The sequence below is a fragment of the Sciurus vulgaris genome, assembly GCF_902686455.1.
Source record: "Sciurus vulgaris genome assembly, chromosome: 1".
NCBI classification, from domain to species: Eukaryota; Metazoa; Chordata; class Mammalia; order Rodentia; family Sciuridae; genus Sciurus; species Sciurus vulgaris.
The window spans coordinates 39772816-39788043 of record NC_136461.1 but is presented as its reverse complement, the minus strand read 5'-3'; the positions used below and the strand labels follow the sequence as shown (position 1 = coordinate 39788043).

Below are 15228 nucleotides of genomic sequence, written 5' to 3'. Positions count from 1 at the left end.
TATTAAAAAGTTCTTTCTGACTTGCTGAGTTCTGCCTCCCTGCAGTTTTTACCTCACAGTCCTAGCTCTGCCCACTGAAGCTGCACAGAACACATGACCCTTTTTCCTTTCTGCCCAAAGATACTTAAAAAGGGTGGCATTGCCCTTTCCCTGCCTCTGTAGCAATGGCAGTGCCACCTCTCCCCTGTGCCCTCTCTCCTGGCAGAGATCGCCTGATCTTCAAGCTATTTCTCAAGGGGTATAAGTTTTTAGACTCCTCCTTACCAGGATGTCCCTCCTGGCATGTTCCACACCTTTCTTGAAAGGAGCCCAGAGCACTACAAGATGGTTTCACAGTGTAGCCACTATCTTGTTTGGGAGAATAGTGTGCTCCATCCCCTAGTTTCACCTCTGTCACTTTGTTCAAGCCAGGTAACTGAGAATGGAAACAGAATTTGCCCTTGTTTACTTGGAAATTTTTGTCTAAATGACCTTCAGAGGGGAAAAAAAAGTTGCTTTAGCTGGGACAGCAGAGCCATGTTTACTTTGAAGCAATCCATTGGACAGCCCCACTGAAAACTACAGAAGGAATCTCAGAGATCAAGGCATTAACCAATCAGGAAAAGGGTAGCATTCCTGCTGGGCAGTGAGGTAGAAACAAGAAAGACAGCCTGGATGAAGCTCCTGCTTTGTTAGTTGGAGAAAACAGGGCCTCTACCCAAGAAACACCCCATCCAGTAATGACTATCACCTACTAAACACTTTCAGGCTCAGTATTATACCAGTCTTCACTAACATTATGCCATTTAACTTCATAACCTAAAAAGGAGAAACTACAATTCCCATTTTACAGGTAGGTAAATGGGCTCGTGTTGCATAGCTTTAAGGTCATATAGGTAGTAAAAGACAGAGCTACGATTTGAATCTAAGTTTGCTTTTAACCTCAAATAGATTCTTTCTAACCACCTGGTTTTAAACAAGTGGCATCATCTTGAGCTTCAATTGTCTCATCTCCACAGTCTTGCATGGTGGTTGTATGGACTAAATGAGATAACATTCCTGCTATATATTAGGTGTTCAAGAAATTTTTGTTTCTTCCTTCCCAAATCCCAGCTCTCCCACTTAAAAATGACTGGAGAGAATCACTTAACTTTTCTTGGACACTGTTTTTTTCTCATTTGAAAACCAAGTGCAGTTTATCAATCTCTAATCTTGCATGTTGACAATCCCAACAGGATGCTTCAGCCTCCTAGCCTCCTTTTCTTCCCAGCACATCTTGCTGTCTGTACTCAACAGCTCTAGCGCTATTATGGTTTTGGCTTCTTCCAGCAAACATCATATTTACAAACCACAAATAACAAAGTAGAAGATGCTGAAAGAGAGCTCTGGCATGTTAATTAAGAACAATAGCAGAAGCAGCTGGGCAGAAAATGCCAAAGAGTCGGAAGCAGAGGCAGCATAGCTGTTTGTTGACAGAAGCCAATGCAGTATTGTACATTAATTGGGGAAGTGGGTAAACATTTGCCGGCAGCTTGCCCCCAGTGCATTGGAAGACAGACAGCAGGATGGGCCCTCCCCACCACCTTGCCTGCCCATCTGCCCATAACCCAAGAGATATTAGTAGAACATGCTTTGCCCTGGGTTTTATAAGCAGAGAGGATTCTAGGGTGGATGTGTCTCCTTAATGATCCTCCTGGGCATACCAGGTTTCCATCTGGATACAGTCAAAGATGGTGTTCCCCATTCAACTTGCCAGCCTCCCTGTGACACCGAGCCTTGGCCCCCAGGGCCTCCCCTTCTCTGTAGCCAGAAGCCAGGAGAGTCATCTCATTAGGAGTGGCTTGAGTTGAGCAGAAGACAAGATTGTCTGCCTCAGATGCTGGAGTCTTTGCCCACGGGCCCAGAGCTCCTATATGTAACAGCAGCAGCTTTGGGCCTGACTAGAGACTGCCTGGCCTTCTGTCACCACACTTGCAGCTGCCCGTTTGCCTGTGTGTCCATCCACCCTTTACAGTTGCTGTAACACACAGCAGCCATTCTTGACACCTGCTCTGTGCCAGACACTGTGCTAATTATATGTTTTTTCTCATTTAATCCTCACATCAGTCCTGCAAGGTTGATACTAACTCCAAAGACACAAAAGTGATAACCAGCACAGCTGTGATTTATACCAGTCTTTTAGTTCCAAAACCTGTGTCCTTCCTCCTACACCAATATTTCTTAGCCTTCTCAAATTCATGACCATTTTTGATAAACACGGAAATTTTCTCAGATTCAGAAACCCATCATGTCCTGTCCCTGCCCTGGGCCAGGTGGATATAAACCTATTTTGGATTCCTGTAGCAGTAGCATATCCCTTGGTGCCAAGATTTCATCTAGCTTTTCTTTTAATAGCCCATTTTCTTATTTCTAAAAAATTAAAGTTGTATTATAACATTGACTCATTTTTTTCAAACAATATATATCCCCAACATGGAAATTGTGGTATGCCTCCCCAGGGAGCCTCTCCTCCCAAGGGAGTAATCATCTTCAGGTCTATGGAATGACCTAGGGTTTTTTTTCTGGGGGTGGGGTCGGTGCTGGGGTACCAGGGACTGAACTCAGGGGCACTCAACCACTGGGCCAGCTCTATTTTGTATTTTTATTAAAGACAGAGTCTTACTGAGTTGCTTTAGTGCCTCACTTTTTGCTGAGGCTGGCTTTGAATTCGAGATCCTCCTGCTTCAGCCACCCAAGCTGCTGGGATTACAGGTGTGTGCCACATGCCCAGCAACACCTAGTTTTAATAAGAAGGTTTATGTGTTGTCCCACCAAGCAGAACAGACCTCCCTCCCATCAGTATTTAACCAAGTAGAGATTCCCAGGAAACCATTCAGCTGTTTAAACAGAATCCTTTCTGAGGACACAAGAGATGAAGAACTTGTCTAGGAAGAAGTTAAATTTCCAGAACCTTATGACTTGAGGTCAATGCAAGTTCCTCCACAAAACTAAACTGTAACTTGACCTTTCTTAATCCCTGTGTTCCTCATCTGAAATAAGAATAACAACACGTACATCACAGGGTTATTTTGAAAATCAGATAAATTAACATGAATATAACGATGCCAGCACATAGTAGGGCTCAAAATTAATGTGTATAGGTAGACTGAATGCCATATGGAGAAAACCATGCTGGTTTTAGTTTTTTAAATATGTTTTTCTTTCTTTTCAGGTAACTCAGCTGGACCCCAATAAATCGCTATTGGAGGTAAAATTGTTCCCTCAAGAAACCCTTTTCCTTGAAGCAAAAGAGTAAACATGGCTCAGCGGTGGAACCAGCCTTTCCTTGACAAGCCAGAGGCCTGTGTCAAGAGATGGGCTCCTCGCCAACCCACCCACACGCTCGTCTCACTCAATTCAATGTCACACTTCTGCCTCTTGCAAGATTGCTGGAAAAAAAAAAGTAATAAACATAGCTACTCAAAATTTCCCATCCATGAGTATATGTTCCCAGCCCTCATTCCAGAGAATTACAACTCTGCCATTCTCCCCTGCCCCCTGCACTTCACCCTTGTTCAATGACTAATGTACTGTTCAAGTGTGAGTGATCACTAGTAGAATTTTTACTTCTCCAGTGCCTATCTTTTCCCCACAGTTTCTAGGACAGTTCTGTCTGTCCTTTGACACAAGTGTGCTGTGTATTTGATATGTCTCATTGAGCCAAGATTCACACCTCTGCCTTTTTATTTTCATGACTGGATTTCTACTTTGTCACCTACTTTTAAGAGGCAGTGGGGGGAGTTGAATGGGACATTCTTGGCATGGAGATTAAACGTTGTAGGAAAAAAAAGTATATCATTTTTGTTGGTACTTTCTGACTTCTTTACTAAGATAAAAGGTTTTGTGTGAGGATTGCCTTGACATATATGCAAGATATTTGTTCACTGCTGCTGCCTTGGGTCTCCAGGTTCCATCTAGGAGCCGTATGGGAAACTGTTCAAGTATACATGTGAATGTTAAAATAGTGTACAGAGGGTCTATACCCAGACTTTGGTATCTGGCTCAGCTGCAGGAAGCTGCTAATGGGTTTGCATTTGGGCAGATAGAAACCTCAGATACCAACTCCCACATTGCTGGTTCATCAGTGTACACTGAGCACAGTTCTCTCTGGCATTTCTCTTCCTCTACTCCTTCACACATTTGAACCTTGTCACCCAGTGTTTTAAGCACCTTTTTTCTATTGCCACAATCTGATCAGCTACCCCTCCAGCTCTCCTGTATTAAAGAACTTGCTCTGCTATTTCATTGTTTTAATGTTTTAATATTAGATATCGAACTTCCATCTCAAATGAAAGGGATCTCACATTTTGACTGAAAAGTCAGACTTCATATATTTAAAAGAGCAAACTTGGGGGCTCAGCTCAGAAGACATGTGTTGCCTGAATCTACATGTAATAATTTGGGGTTTGATTTAGTAAAGTGGACTTTGTTAACTATGGATTTGGGGTTTGGAGTAATTCATGGAACACTGTTTATATACCTTCACAGACATTGATTTCCTTTTAGTCTTGGAATATTCTCCATAGCTATTTTTGTGTCATCTGTCATCTTTATCCTAGGCTTTGAGATTCCAAATTTTACATTTTTTACTTGAGCAAAAGAGCATAAGAACTTAGGGGTTCTCAGAAGACTGTAACCAAAACTAGAGATATGCCTGGTTAGTTTCCCTCTGCCCAGAAGTGTGTGTTGGCCAAGAAAGTCACACCTTGTGTCTTTTCTCTGATGTTCCACAAGAGACTTCCCCTGAAAACTCTTTTAAGAAGAGATGTGTTCCTAACTGACTATGCTTCATCTGTTTTTATGTGGACCTTCTCTGGCTCCAGGGTCTCTGAAAAGGAGACCCCCTGTGGGGGGAGTTCCAACTGAGTACTTTCTCTCCACCTCCACTCCTTCCTTCCTACCTAGTGACTGTACCAGACAGTCATTCCCGGTGCTACAGAGTCACCAGGGCAACAGCTCTTTTCCTAGGTGGATCTTGTTCTGTGACTGCTATGGAGAAGCGGCAGCCTAAACTCAGGCCATACTTAGAAACAGCAACCAGAGTATTAGGTAGGGGTTTGAGAGAAGGGTCTCTGAATTCACCTTCATGCTTAATTTACCTTTCCATGTGATTTGAGTTTGACTTTCCTGTCACTCCTTTCATTTCTGTATCCGAACAATATAGACTTTACTCTGAAACCAATTTCATAAAAGTTATTAAATGTTACATAAATGTGTGAAGTTGATATACCCTTTTCAACCCTGTCTTGGAAACTTCTCAGTCTACCCAGCCCCATGAACTCCCTGTTCTCTAGGACCCACAGCTGGGAAAGACCTCAGCTAATTGTCACTGTTCACTTGTGACCTTCTGGTCTACTGAGCTCCAGAACAAGAGGCCGAAGCAATTTTATACCCTTTCATGCAAACACAACATTAAAATGATTTTGCTCTCACCATAGATTTGGCAGTGTCCTTTCCAGTTCTCCCCCCTACTATTAGTCTTCCTTGGCCTGTACTACCCAGCCTTCAGATGCAGCAAGCAAGTCAGTCAGAATATTTGTTGGGTGTTCTTTGCCCAGCTGTTTACAATGAACTCTAGGATGCCCCCATTCTGGTTCACTCCCTTGTGTTCTTGGAGTTTTTCTTTCTTTTTTTTTTTTTAAAGAAGATTCTGGTTTGGAATGTTGCCATGGTTTGGCACTTTTGGTTTTATGGGATATGCAGATGTTCATCTCTGAATGGTAAGCATTCAACATCCGAGTTGAATAAAAACACTTTTTATGGAATTTTTCTAATATAGGAGAATGGAAGGCATTTATAGATTTTACTTATTGGTGCCATTAAAAACTTTAAATACATTTGCAGTTACACTAAAATTGCTACTCCCAAAAGATAGACATACTGACCTGTGTGTGCTGCTCAGTGGGATGGTCTTTTATAAGACTGCAGAACTCTGGCAAATGTCCTCCAAAGCATGGAAGTTTTCATGTGGATGTAGGAGAGGGTCTTACTTGTCTCCATCAGCAGCATTACTGATTGATACACTTTTACAATCCCAGTTCGCCTCTCAACTCCCCAGCCCTAGAGCTCCAGGTGGATGGGACATGGAGTTCTAAATTCAACCCAGGAGTAACTCACATAGGTATTGCACTTTACAGTCTAAATAATCCTTCCACATGCATTTTCTCATTTGAATTTTTAAAAAATTATTGAAGGAAGGGAAATTTTTACATACACACTTCAGACACTTCCATGTCTTCTGATTTTGAGCCTTCATTTCACTACTTAGTCACTGTGTGACCATAAGGTGAGTAACTTCTCTGAACCTCAGTATCCTGGCAGCATGCAGATAGCACTTGGCAATTTACCACACCTCTCACACTCATCACTACTGTCTACTGCTGTGAGGAAGGCAGAGGTGACCATTCCACTTTTGCACATGGACCCCAGAGGGCTATGCCTGGCCTGAAGTTGCACAGCATGTCAACAGAAGAGTCAGAACTCTAGCCCTGGCCTCGCATCTCATTTTCCACTGCACTTCTATAAAGATTCTCTAAATTTCATACCAAGAATGGATCTTGGATTCCTCTATTATTATATACAAGAAGTTATAGGTTTATTTGTTTATTGGTGCTGGGGATTGAACCTAGGGATGCTTTACCACTGAACTACATCCCCAGTCCTTTTTGGTTTTTATTTTGAGACAGGGTATCACTAAGTTGCTTAGAACCTTGCTGAGGCTGACCTTGAATTTGCAGTCCTCCCGTCTTCAGTCTCCCAGGCATGATTACAGGCATGTAGCTTAGATTTATTTTTCTGGAAAGTGAATCTGTATTCATCAAATTCTGAGTGGGATCTATTGGTGGAAAAAAAAATTGAAGAGCCACCTTTCACATCATGCAAACAACATTAGAATATTCTGGAAATTGAAACTGTCCGTTCTTTTTATCAAGCCATATTTTTATCTAAAATCCCCAGAAAGGGTGAAGTATAATCCATAGGCTTTATTCCCTTGAACCTCCCTCTACATTTAAAACCTTTCTCTTATCTCAATCTGCTTTAGAAGATGACCCTTAACAACCTCACTGTTGCATTTCGGAAGTTGGGTCTGCAAGGAAAGAGACTTGATCTCCAGTGTTCAACCTCTTAACTCTTCTTAATCATCTGTTAGTTGTGGTTCTTGGTTTTGGGAGTGGCAAAGATCACAGCCTCTGAGTCCAAGCTGCTCCTCCCCTTAGTAGTAGTGTGACCTGAGGAAGTCACTTTGCCTTCCTTTAACTCAGCTTTTCAGCTATAAAATGGATATCATAACAGTATCTGGATAACGAGATCTTGGGAAGATTAAGTGAATTAATGTAAAGCAGTTAGAAGAACTATAATGTGTTCTGAAAACTCATGGAAGTACAATAGCAAAGAATGGGTGGTGACAGCAGTGAGAAGTGGCAGTTTGTGGGAAAGGACACAAAACGTGGAGAGTAGAAAGAAAAGTACTCCAGACTCCAGGGGAAGGTCCAAGAGCCCTGCTGGACACTTAGGATGTGCCCAGTACTGTGCTCAGCATTACACACCTTTCCTAAGGTAATCCCACTACAGCCATTGAGATGGGTGTTCTTGATCCTCTTTTGAAAAGGCAACAGACAGTGAAGCATTTAACCACAATAAAGATCAGAGCCAGTTCTGACCTAGACCTTCTACTCCAAAGCCCCTGCTGTGTTCCTGACAATGCAGTGCTGCCTTGGTAGAAAGCATTGCATTAAAATCACATTTCAAATAATAATAAGGACATAAAATGGTGGTGGTGAATGCTAAGAGAAGTAAAGTCACATTTTAATAGGAAACAACTCCAAGATGACCTATTCCCCGAGTTCTTATTGCTACTTTTATACAGAATGTATCAAAAGCCAAAATTTAAGCAACACCTTTTATTTTAAGTGCATGCAATAATTTTAGGACATCTTCAAAATCCATTCCCTGCTCCTCCATGGTTTATCTCACTACTGTTTTGTTTTATTTTGTTTTTTCCTTCAGACCTTAATCATCTCAGGATTACAAAAGCACATCATAACTGATCTTCATTTCTCCAGCCTCTTCTATTCACACCACTTCCAGAAGGGCTCTATCTAACATGCCTGCCCCACCATGTCACCCACCTGCTTTGATCCTTCTGAAGGTTTCCCTTTACCTTCCAAATAACACCCAAATTCTTGACTTGGATTTCAACCCCGTAGACTGAAACCCTTGACCCCTCCTTCCCTTTCCATCTGTTATTTCGAGCCATGCCCTCAACACAAGCTGCCTGCAGTTTCCAGAACATACTAACTCTCTGTCATCTCTGGCCTGTGCATATGATTCCCTCTGCCCTCATAGACCTTGATCATCCATCCAACCTGCACTTGTATTTGAGACTTTCACTGCTCCAAGATGTTTCCTTGACCATTGCCACACCCCCTTACACCCTCCATGGCTGGGAATCTTCAGCCATGGTGCTGCCCGTTTCCATAGTGCTGCATCTCTCTGAACTGTGGCTCTTATCCCTAATGTCCTTCCTCCCTCAACCCCAGGCTGTTAGAGCCTGGAGGGGTCTGAGTCATTTCATAATATCAAGGCTTGGCTAAATGACTAGTACATAATAAGCACACAGTAAGTTTGAATTTATTAGCTGAATATGAATGAAGAGATTGATATCCAAGTACTTTAATAAGGTGATCACTTCCCTCTCCAACTTATCTGAGGACAGAAACAAGATCTTAACCATCTGTTTATTTCCAGAGCCTACCCAGGGTTTGGCACATAGTAGTTGTGCACACAATGGTTACTGAAGCAGTTAATTGATTGGAGTTGGAACAAAACCAACTGAAGCTGCTGAGAAAAGAACAAGTAAAGGAATTGGTGTTGAGTTCCTAGGTAAGCCCAGCACCATGCTAGGGGCTTTATTTGATCTGTCCTCCACACCACCCTCAGAATTACTCTGAGATCAGTGCTATTATTCTTCTTTTGCAGTTAAAAAAACTAAGATTCTGAGAGATGAAGTCACTGTTTCAGATATATAGCTAGTAGGGAAAGAAACTAGGCTTCTCAAGATCTGCACCCAAGCTCATGGTTGCTCCCCTTCATTGATGAGGCCCCCACCCTGAGCTGCTTCAGCAAGTGTAATTTCAATACATTCTCACATACTTCCCCTTGCTTTCTAGGATTCTGTACTTCTCTAGTTCTCCTTCTACTTCTGTGAAAGAGCTTTCTGTCTCACACCCAGGGTTTGTCTACCCTGCCTGACTGCTAAATGTCAGAAGCCCCTGAGTTCCTTCTTCAGCCCTCTGCTCTTCTTTCAAACTCTTGGATATGCGACAGTTTTACATCAAGACTGAGTTTGCTTTAGGCATAAATTCCATGAGAGTACAGTTGATCTGATTTGTCCTGTTATCACTCAGCACAGACCTGGCACTGCATAGACACTTGATAAATACCTGTTGATAAGAGAATGAACACTTAACTTTATTATATGCCAGAACTAAGAGATTTGTTTGTATTAACTCCTTTACTCCACACAAACTTATGAAGTAGGAGCTATTGTTTTCCTCACTTGATTGGTAAGCAAACTGAAGCACAGAGATTAGATAATTTGCTCAAGGTCACACAGCTAGGAAACCAAGGAGCCAGGAATAAAACAGACCACTTGGCTCCAGAGTTTCATGGTCTCAGGGCCATACAAATCCACCAGGCCAGAACCACTACACTGCAATATTCCAAGAAGCTCCTGAAACCTCCAAAACACATTAAGGACCTCTTCTAGCCCATGTGTTTTCACATTATTGTGATTATTTATACAAGTCTCCCCCACTGAACCATGAGAGGTTACCCTACCACCACCAAGGGACCTGGTACAGGTCACTGACAACAAATGTTATTATGAATGAATGAACTACAGAACTACCCTATGAGCTGAACATAATAACCATATTTCACACATTGATAGACTAAGGCGTAAGAGAGATTGAGTCCTCTGTCCAAAGTCTCATAGCTACTTTGTTACCTACCCATGACCCATACTTGTGTCTGTCTATCTCCAAAACAAATATTTTTTCATCATATGTTTTCAGCAGACCAGCGTTTAATTTGTGCTATTTAAATGTCCTCTGCCTTTTGGAGATCAGGTTAGCTTTGACTCATCTATCCATGCTTGAGCCTTTGTTAGACATGATTCTCAGTCTCTACCCTTGACCCAGAACTCAGAAGCGCAGTGGGGCAGCCAATTTCAGGGAAGTGCTGGAGGAGTTTCCAGTCTGAAGTCCTTAGTCGGGGGGGAGGGGGGCACAAAAAGGCTTCTGGAGAGAGGTAAGGCCACCTGGGAGCCCTAACTGGAGTCCCCTCAGTAATAAATGGGCCTGCCAAGGGTGACAGTCTTAAGATCTCAGAATTAGAAAAGGGAGGTGTCTTACATTAGAATGGAGCTTGCCCTCTGGCTTAGTTCTCTGGGCCCTGCAAATGTCTTACTTGGGCATGCACTAATAACATTCATGTAATACTTTTCTGAGGAGTTAGCAATAAGGAGAATCTTACTGAAACTTTTATCTGTGTTGTGGGGGTCAGGGGAGGCACATGCAATGAGCACAAGGTGAAAAGCCAAGAACTTGCTATATTCTGGCATGTCTTTAACCAAGCCCTGTGAGGAACCATTTTGCACAGTTATCACTGACATGCTTCAGTATCTTCAAACAGGGTGCAGTTTATGAGTTTTATTTGTTTGTTTGTTTTTTGTTTTTTTAAAACAGGCTATTGAAGTCGTAGGCACAGAGGGAAAAACATGTTCTCTGTAGTAAAGGTGGTACTGTACCATGGAAAAGCCTGGCTCCTGCCTTTGGGGAGTCCCATTAAGAACAAGCAATGAGCTGATTTGTCAAGAGAGACCAGAAATCTTGATTTTTAAATATTGAGAGCCACCAGGCATGGTGGCACACACCTATAATCCTAGCAACTCGGGAGTCTGAGGCAGGAGAATCACAAGTTCAAGGGCAGTCTCCGCAACTTAGTCCCTAAGCAACTTAGCAAGACCTTGGCTTAAAATTTTTAAAAAATTTTTGTTTTTGTTGTTGTTGTTTTGATACCATGGATTGAACCTAGAGGTGCTTAACCACTGAACCACATCACCAGCCCTTTTTTATATTTTATTTAGAGACAGGGTCTTGCTGAATTGCTTAGGGCCTTGTTAAGTTGCTGAGGCTGGCTTTGAACTCATGATCCTCCTGCCTCAGCTCCCTGAGTTGCAGAGTCAAAATTTTTTAAAAAAATTTTAAAAGGGTGCTTGGAATTTAGATTAGTAGTAAAGTGCCTCTGGGTTCAATTCCCAGTACAAAAAAAAAAAAAAAGAAGAAGAAGAAAAAATGAGAACCAAATGAGAAAAAAATGGGGAGAACCAGCAATGTCACAGTGTACCCCAAATAATAGACTACCTAAGAAGAAATAGGGGTAGGTGTTCAGTACCCAGAGAGTTTGGGGTGGGCCTGGGCTGTGCTGCTCCTTTCTTGCTTATTGGGCAGTACCACTTTGTGCTTGGCAGCAAACATATTCTATGTAACAGGAGAAGGTGTTCATGTAACCTAGAAAGGTTCAGGGTCAGGTAAACTAGAAAGGGAGATGGCCCAGAGTCCAGAGGGATCCCTTTGGAATCTTGAGCACCCCAACCTGCTGGAAAGTCTCTAGATCATGCAAAACCCCCAGAATTCTGGTTCTGGAGGGAGTCTTCTAGTGAGGGGTTAAGATCAGATATACCTGGGAAGGCCCCTCCTGTTGACAGCTGCCAGCTCCTCGGTCATCCTTCTTATGGAGACAAAAAGGTTCTGAGTAGGGACTGCTTTTCCCTTCTGCAGTGATGGCAAAGAGGGATCCATTCATTAACAAATACTAATACCCGGTAGTTCTTAAGTGTTTACAATGTGCCAAACACTGAGAAGGATTATTCAGGAATTGTAATATTGAATACTCACAATGACCCAATATAAAAGTGTTGTTTTTACCCCCAACTTACAGACAAGTTATGACAAATGTAGGATTCCGGTCTGTGGCCCTGCTCAGTCCCAGCCTATAACCAAAGGTGCTGGGGACACTTGAAGAGGGTGCCAGACACTTGACCAACAGTGGAATATAGTGTGGTCAGTCCTGTGGGGTGAAGGGAGGCTGTAGGGGCACTCAAAAGGGTGAAGAAGCCCCAAAGAAAGAGGCTTCAAACAGCAAAGGAAATGCTCCCTTCCCCCATACCTTACCCAATGGGCCATTTCAGGAACCTGGGTAGGGAAAGTAGCCTCAACTCCACTTCCCAGTCTTTGACCACTCTTCTATAGATGGGAAATACAGTTCTCACCCCTCCATACACCAGCTACATGACCCCGGGAAGTTCACTCCCTCTTTATTCCTCAGTTTCCTCTGATATAAATTGGAAACAAAGATGGGTAACTGTGTGACTTCAGAGAGAACAGAATGCAGAGGCACTTGGAGAGCTTGCAGGGTCAGCATGTGCCTATTGTGCTCCTGACAAGAGACAGTGGGGCATCTTGGAGGTTGGGTTCTAAAGGTTGGGTAGAAATTTTCCAAGTAACTAATTGGCCTGGGATTGGGAGCCTGGAAGAGGCAGGCATCTGTGCATCAGTGCCAGAAAGAGAGTTAATGTGTTGGACTCTGTATCAACTAGCGTTGGATTCCATATTGGAGAAATATGGAACAGGCAGGTCCTGAGCAAGTCAAGGAACTAAGAGTTTGTCTAGTCCACACACAGTCTAGGTGATTGTGTGACCTTGCAGGAAATAGAGGGACAGAAGCAGGGCAGGTGGAAGAAGTCACAGTAAAAGAAGTTTATTTGAAAACAGATCATGTGTATAAAGGGACAGTGAGAGATTGAGCTAGCAGGTGTGACCAGCAGGGGCCAATTAGACTTTTCTGTTCCAGCCCATCCCTTCTATCTTCAGTTTGATTAATGACCTGATGATTACAGCAGCAAGTTTGTGGCTGTCAATAGTCACACTGCACTTCTGAGATATCTGGACTTAAAAGCCCAGGCTGATCTGACCCAGGAGCACTCATCCACTTCTTCCCCACATTCTCCTTCCTCCATCATGCTGTAGCACAGCACGGCTGTTGCCGTTCTCCAGGCAGTCTGACTTGGGGTGGCTGGGAATCTAGACCAGAGATGGCTGGCAACTCACCCAAGTTCACACAGCACAGGGGAGGCCAAGGGGCAGATCAGCCTGGGAGCCGATCCCTTGAATTTCTATTTCCAGAAACCCTCTTGGAGACTGGATCAAGAAGGGTAGTCCAAACAAGACCAACCTCTGGCTATACACCATCCCAAAAGCCTTAAGAAGACCTAGAGATCTCCTGGCCCTGCTACTGTTTTCTCCACATGCACTCCCTTCCTCTGCCTGGTCAGTTTTGGGTCTCAAAATTGTAAGAACTAATGTAAAAGTTAAGTGGGAGATAGGTCAGAAATGAGGCAGTCTCTGGGATAAACACCCTACAATAAGTAGTTTTTCTATGCTCATGTCATAATCAGTTAGGTGTCATGGTGGGTGGAATGATTCCATTCTCAAGCACTGCATAACATACCAAGGGTATGCTCTTAAGAAACAACTACAGGGAGAAAATGACAGCATTTATCAAAAGACCTAAATTTGTGAATAAAACCACATTGTCCAAGATAGAAACATCCCACATTGTCAAGATGAATACTCTCCCTCAAATTAATTTATAAAGGTAGTTAAATTTTCAACTTGACTTTTTCAGAATTAACTTTGAAATTCATCAAATGTTCATTTAAAAGTATATTTTGAAAACATAAGAATTTTGAAAAAGAAGAATCAGGAATCAGCTGTGTGACTTGCTGTCCTAAGTGTTATAGAACTACAATAATTAAAATAGTGAGGTTGGGACAAGAAGAGAAAACGGCTTTCTAGAAATGAAGGTGCTAAAACCAACCAAGGCCATCTGAGATTTTAGTATATAGAATACGGTGAGTGGCAAATGGATGGATTATTAAATAGTGATGTGACAACTGGATAATGATTTGGGGCAGGATTAGTTACTGCACACCTTTGATCAAAATTAATTTCAGGGCTGTGGTTGCAGTTCAGTGGTAGAGCACTTGCCTAGCATATGTGAACACTGGGTTTCATTCTCAGCACCACATAAAAATAAATAAAATAAAGGTATTGTGTCTATCTATGATTAAAAATATTTTTAAAAATCAATTTCAAGTGAACTAAAGGTAAATAATGAAAAAGCTAATATATAGGTGGGTGCTTTTAGAAGGTTGAATTTAGAAAGTTCTTCAGTATGATACTATACATACAATATATAAAGAAAAATAACAACTTTGGTTACATTTTTAAAAATTAAACATCGCATAGCATAGCAATAACAAAACAGTATAAGCAAAAACAAAAAATGTGGAGATGTGTACTAGATGTAGCAGAGAAAAGGATACTACCATCTGTGGTGTATGTATAGCTATTAAAATTAAGGGAAGGAGGAGCTCTATCATAAAAAGATAAAGGATATCTGTGGGTCATTTAAAAAACACAAGTGACCACATATTTAAAAAAAACAAAGGAATAACTAAGGACATGCAAATTGCAATGACAATGGGACACTACTTGTGTTGCTTTGAATAGGGTAAGATTAAAAAGATCATCAAGTTGCACTTCTGTTGAGTGTGTTCCTTGACACAACCAACTTTCCTTGAGGGCTATTTGACAGGTAGCTATCAAAAGTCTATTTTTTAAAAGCCTCTGATCAATCAATCTTATTTTTAGAAGTTTATTCTAAGGAAATAATTGGGCAATTTTCAAAGGATGTTCATGGTAGTAATGTTATTAGAGCAAACACTGGAAACAAACTACCTACTAATAAAGAATTAACTAAATAAATTAAGATACATCCATACAATGGAATATTAAACACTTTTAAAATGATTATGTAAATACATTGATATGAAAAATGTTTTTCCTATTTGTAAACAGAAAAGGAGCACAAATTGTATTTTTGTAAATGTGAGTATAAAGAAAACAGTTTAAAAACCATATACCAAATATATTTTGCTGAATTGTCTTAAATGTTTTATACCATGTTTTACTTTATCAGAACACGCAGTAAGAGTGTTTCCATTTGGGAAACCTTAAGTCTCACATCAGGGGTCCTATTCCCCTTTCAGTGCCCTTCCCCCATTTCCAAGACTAGCGATTCCCA

At 41.8% G+C, this 15228-nt stretch overlaps 1 protein-coding gene across 1 annotated transcript in view; it reads left to right on the top strand.

Annotated features, from left to right (window-relative positions):
- The window catches only part of FAF1 (Fas associated factor 1), a 488868-nt gene extending 485439 nt beyond the window's left edge, over nt 1–3429 (top strand). The window contains exon 19 of the mRNA XM_079154561.1: nt 3191–3429. Coding sequence (XP_079010687.1) covers nt 3191–3274 — 84 coding nt within the window. The 3' untranslated portion in view covers nt 3275–3429. The remainder of the gene's footprint in view (nt 1–3190) is intronic.
- The last annotated feature ends 11799 nt before the right edge of the window (nt 3430–15228 follow it).